Source organism: Trypanosoma rangeli, assembly GCF_003719475.1.
Source record: "Trypanosoma rangeli strain AM80 chromosome Unknown Tra_15.4_contig_00500, whole genome shotgun sequence".
NCBI classification, from domain to species: Eukaryota; Euglenozoa; class Kinetoplastea; order Trypanosomatida; family Trypanosomatidae; genus Trypanosoma; species Trypanosoma rangeli.
Genome location: NW_021706246.1, coordinates 1 through 4,209, shown reverse-complemented (window position 1 = coordinate 4,209; position 4,209 = coordinate 1). Strand labels below are relative to the sequence as shown.

Below are 4,209 nucleotides of genomic sequence, written 5' to 3'. Positions count from 1 at the left end.
TCCACGTGGAGGACGTCTCCGTCTGGGTGGCGCCTCGTTCCTCCACTCCACGGTGGAGGCGCCACAGGAATTGTGCGTAGCCAAATTCTTCTCTTTTTTTGAATCACAGCGCCTAATACGCCTTTCTCGGGCAGACCATGGCGCTTGCCGAGGAGGTGCACTGTATTCCGCGTCTGGAGTGATTTTACGCGGAATTGTACTTCACGTAGCCTCCCACCCCAGCTGCGGAGCTGCTGGCGTGTTACATGAATGACCAGGAGCGTCTGCGCTGCGGGTTGCGCAACGAGCCCCCCGGGACGAGCGCATCTGGGATTCAGTGGAGTGAGGAGCTGCATCGACGGGTGGAGCAGCGCGCCACGGAGGATTTTTGCTGGATTCTGACGGCGGATCATAGAAAGACGGAGAAATTTTTGCAGGAAACGTACTTACAGTGGCATCACCGGGATGATTATTTAGTCACACGCGAGAGCCGAGAGAAGAAGAAGTTTCGCCAGGATTTGACGCTTCAGCAGGTCATACAAGAAGGCCAGGAACGAAATCGACGCATGCAACGACGATGATCGCAGGTAGAGGAACGCCAGGAGGAAATTGCCGTAGGAATGACAACGGAGTGGGATAATTTCACTCATGACGTGCTTCCAAGGGAAATTTGTTGGACAATAGATCGCGAGAGTGATGGAATGGAGGGGGACGTGCGTCTTTCTCGAGCAGGGACCGCAACTGGAGGGTGGAGTCGAGGTTACCGCACGCATCCAAACTTTTGTTAGCCGCCGTTAAATGAGTATGGAATTGTGGAGCGGCGATGAAAAGTTTGTTATGCGTGGATGCGCGTACTCCTCCATCGCGTTGCTTGTGGGTGGGTGCCTGCACATAAGTTCGTTTAAATTTACGGCGGCTTTCGTGGATTGTCGGGAGTCATCATTTTTTTTTTTTTTTTTTTTTTTTTTTTTGGGCTTTTGTGGGGTTTGTGGCAGCGAATGCGCCTTGGGAAACTACTGCGGGGCTACCGCACAGTTCACCCAAGAAGTATCCAGGAAGACCCGCTCGCACTGGCGGAACTTCACCGGGGAAATGGCAGGAAATGCACGGGGCCGATCGTGCTCGAGAGCCTGGATGGCGTTGCCCAGATGACGCCGGAGTTTACCGTGAGTGGTCGACAGCTGTGGAAGTCCACGAAATTACTGCGTGAAAATCGACAGCTACGCCGCTCCTTGCAGGCATGCGTGGTCGGAGGAGCCGATGCCATTCGGCGCGTGTGGCGAGACTACAAGATCCAGCCGCACGTTGTGTACGTCCCCAACACGGAGCCAGCGGTGCCCGCGTGGTGCCTGCAGGAGGAGCTTCCCAGTTGCGTCGTCTGCTGCTCCCCCGTCGACGTCAATAAAAGTTTGCTCAGTGCCGAGAGGGGGGACGGCTACGCGGCGGAGTTTCCTATCCCAACTAGCTTTTCGTTGGAAGCTTTTTTAGGATATCAGAAACCCACACGGCTTGCCTCCGTGTTGGTGCTGGTGGGCCTGCGAATTCCCAGCAACGTCGGCGTGCTCATCCGAGCTGCGGTGGACATGGGGTTTGAGAGTGTCATTCTTGATGACTGCGTGGATCTCTTTCACGAAAAGGTCCTTCGCGCCAGTGGGGGTGCGGTGTTTGCGCCAACTGTCAAAGTGTTTGAAGCGCAAGCCGCATCCACTGCCCTGTTGAACCGCGTTGCACTTGAACACCAGCTTTTGCCCTTGTTGGCGGTACCCTCGCAGGCGGCCGAACCCGCATTTAAAGTAGCCCACCGCTTGCATAAATCCAACGCGTTGAGGCGCCACAACTGTGGCTCTGGCGCGGGTTCCAACGATGACAGTTTGGGACCCATGCTGATTTTGGGCTCGGAGTCGAAGGGCCTCGCGAGTCTCGCGGGGAAATGGACGGTGCCGCACTGCATGGTTTCCCTGCAATTGCCGAATTCGTCCATTACTTCCATTAACGTGGGTGTGGCTGGGTCGGTGCTTCTCCACGCCTTCCGCCCCGCTGCGGAGAAGCACTACGCCATGTTGTCGGAAATTGCGCCCAAGGAGCCCGCCACCGCCACTGCAGGCCAGTTTCTTCTCACGGAAGTCGAAGCAGGAACGCAGAAATGATGCGCGGAAGAACGCTGCGCTGGTAGCCTCCGTCGGCTATGCGGTTTCCGCGCTAACCGTGCGCATCTCCTTTGTACTTTTGATCCCCAACTTCACGAGGCAGCACGGCTGTGACCAATTGCAAGGTGTTGTCGCGTGTGGGGCGAAGTGTCTCTTTTTACATCACGACCCTGGCAGCACTACGTACCGGCGATTCATGGAGGACTATTGAGGACTGCCCTTTCGTTCGCCCGCGAAGGCGCCTACCAATGGAGCCTACATCTGTTCACCGGTCACGCTTCCCAGAAGCCAGCTGGTATCCATCGCCTGAATGACCAGTAACCAACTCTGGCGCTGACTCCCCATGGATTGGCTGAGTAAAGTAGTTTCTCACCTCAGTGCCGTTTGCGGGCCCACAAAAACTGATGTTCTCTCCAACATCATTTTGCGTCTTTAGAATATGATTGCGCACGCCCGTCTTTTAGGCATTGAAAAAAAAAAAAAGCACGACAACTTCCGCAGCAAAGGGAATTGCTGGGCGCGTTGGATCGTACACGTGGCCCTGTGAAAACATGGGCTGAAGAGACGCACCATCAACAGCAAACGGTCCCGCAATAACGGAAGATATGAATATCATTTAGAGATTGCATGTGCCAGTCAGAAGCTTAGAATGGGACTGATATTTGGGGGACGCAAACCCAGGGGAGGGGAAACAAGGCGAGCGGGGAACGAGCAACAGGAAACAGCTTTCTGGAAAATAATTGCACGAATACCAAGAATCTACTTCTATCTTCATATGTCCTTCAGCAACGCTGGTAACTTTGACGCAGCGCTGAGCACTTGAATGCCACCACGCCATTGTGCCTTACAACCCCATTCCTAGCAGCAATGGGGGTAATTCTCTTCTGGTTTTGTTTTGTTTTTCTCTCACCGAAACCAGGAAAGAGATTGCCTTCCCAGAAGGGGCTTGCACGAGGACGTTGTGTCGTCCATCGGGTTCTTGACCGGGAAGAGCTTCTGGCGCCTAGGTGCGGAACCGTTTGACGCAGAGCAGCAAGGAGGTGACGCCGCGGCACCGATGCGCGCTGGCCACCCAGGTAGGATTGTTGGAGGGCCTGTGGCGCTGTCTGTCTGTAACCCCTGTTGCCGCGAAACTCCTGATAGGACGGGCGTCCACCTCCTCCATCTGCCGCTCACGTGATTTCTTCAGTTTCGCGTGCGCGTGAGCTGCGTGGAGTGGGGCTACCCCGAACCTCTGAGCTGTGCCGTAGTTACCCTTCCCCTTGCGGGCGGGAAGAGCGCGAGCGCGTCCTCCTTCAGTTACTTGAGAACAGCACGGGTAAAACACCGAAAATATGACGAGCGCTTGCGTCTTGGGCCCGACGTATGCTGGTACTTTCGCAGCTCGAGCTTGTCGGTGACGCCCCATGCCGCGACATGAGGGACGAGTTGATTAGCTCTTTTGGAACATGCGCCGCCAGCCGCTATACAGACATCTTGATGGTTAATCGCCCCATCGCAGCACCAGCGCCCAGTAGCCCGCATTTGTTATGAGTGAGCAAGAACCAGCAGCGTTTCCTATACCAGCCATTCTGGCGCAGGATAAACGGCACCGGGCAAAACCCCGGGGCACCCAGAACATTGTGGGAACACGCGTCGCCGTGCAGTCGGCATCGCCGCCCGCACTGCGTGGCTGCTGAATGGCGGTGTGGGCGAGAGTTCTGGTCCTTGCCTGCGGTGGAGCGTTGTGGGACTCGCTCAGGCGAAGCTCGGTTGCCGCCTCACCCAAGCAGGTAGTTTCGGCAATGCGGCGTTGCTCGCACTCGTCGAGGCGGCGGTGTGCCTATTCTCACCTGCGGGGAGTTGTGGGTGGCGGCTGGAAAGGAGCTGGCGGCGTCACCGCACCATCGCATTTGGCGCGTGGATTGTGGGGGGCAATGGCGCGTCCGCCGAGCCACCGAGACCGTCTTGAAGTTTGCCTCTACGCAGGGGAGAGGTCAAGCGAAGAGGATATCGCCCCACGGCCCATCAGCCCCGCAGGGTCCTACGGGGCATGGGGGCAATGTGGGCGGTGCAGAAATACGAATCACGTCGTGCAGGCGGC

At 56.6% G+C, this 4,209-nt stretch overlaps 5 protein-coding genes across 5 annotated transcripts in view, besides 1 other annotated feature; 4 read left to right on the top strand and 1 right to left on the bottom strand.

Moving 5' to 3' along the window:
• Positions 1 to 80, top strand: part of TraAM80_09027 (uncharacterized protein) — a gene marked incomplete at both ends in the record, with an annotated part of 384 nt that extends 304 nt beyond the window's left edge. Inside the window, one exon of the mRNA XM_029385736.1 lies at positions 1 to 80. This exon is cut by the window's left edge and continues 304 nt beyond it. Coding sequence (XP_029234412.1) covers positions 1 to 80 — 80 coding nt within the window.
• Positions 81 to 245: 165 nt separating this feature from the next.
• TraAM80_09026 (uncharacterized protein) lies at positions 246 to 560 on the top strand (the record flags this gene model as incomplete). Its single annotated transcript, XM_029385735.1, has 1 exon — positions 246 to 560. One exon carries the CDS (start codon positions 246 to 248, stop codon positions 558 to 560), a length of 315 nt encoding a protein of 104 aa, XP_029234411.1.
• Positions 561 to 921: 361 nt separating this feature from the next.
• Positions 922 to 950: a microsatellite.
• Positions 951 to 977: 27 nt separating this feature from the next.
• On the top strand, positions 978 to 2,126 carry TraAM80_09025 (putative RNA methyltransferase; the record flags this gene model as incomplete). Its single annotated transcript, XM_029385734.1, has 1 exon — positions 978 to 2,126. The coding sequence occupies one exon, from the start codon at positions 978 to 980 to the stop codon at positions 2,124 to 2,126; it is 1,149 nt and encodes a 382-aa protein (XP_029234410.1).
• Positions 2,127 to 3,129: 1,003 nt separating this feature from the next.
• TraAM80_09024 (uncharacterized protein) lies at positions 3,130 to 3,534 on the bottom strand (the record flags this gene model as incomplete). Its single annotated transcript, XM_029385733.1, has 1 exon — positions 3,130 to 3,534. The coding sequence occupies one exon, from the start codon at positions 3,532 to 3,534 to the stop codon at positions 3,130 to 3,132; it is 405 nt and encodes a 134-aa protein (XP_029234409.1).
• A 271-nt stretch (positions 3,535 to 3,805) lies between these two features.
• On the top strand, positions 3,806 to 4,207 carry TraAM80_09023 (uncharacterized protein; the record flags this gene model as incomplete). Its single annotated transcript, XM_029385732.1, has 1 exon — positions 3,806 to 4,207. A coding segment is annotated over one exon (402 nt), but the record flags the coding sequence as incomplete, so codon positions are not given.
• Positions 4,208 to 4,209: the final 2 nt, after the last annotated feature.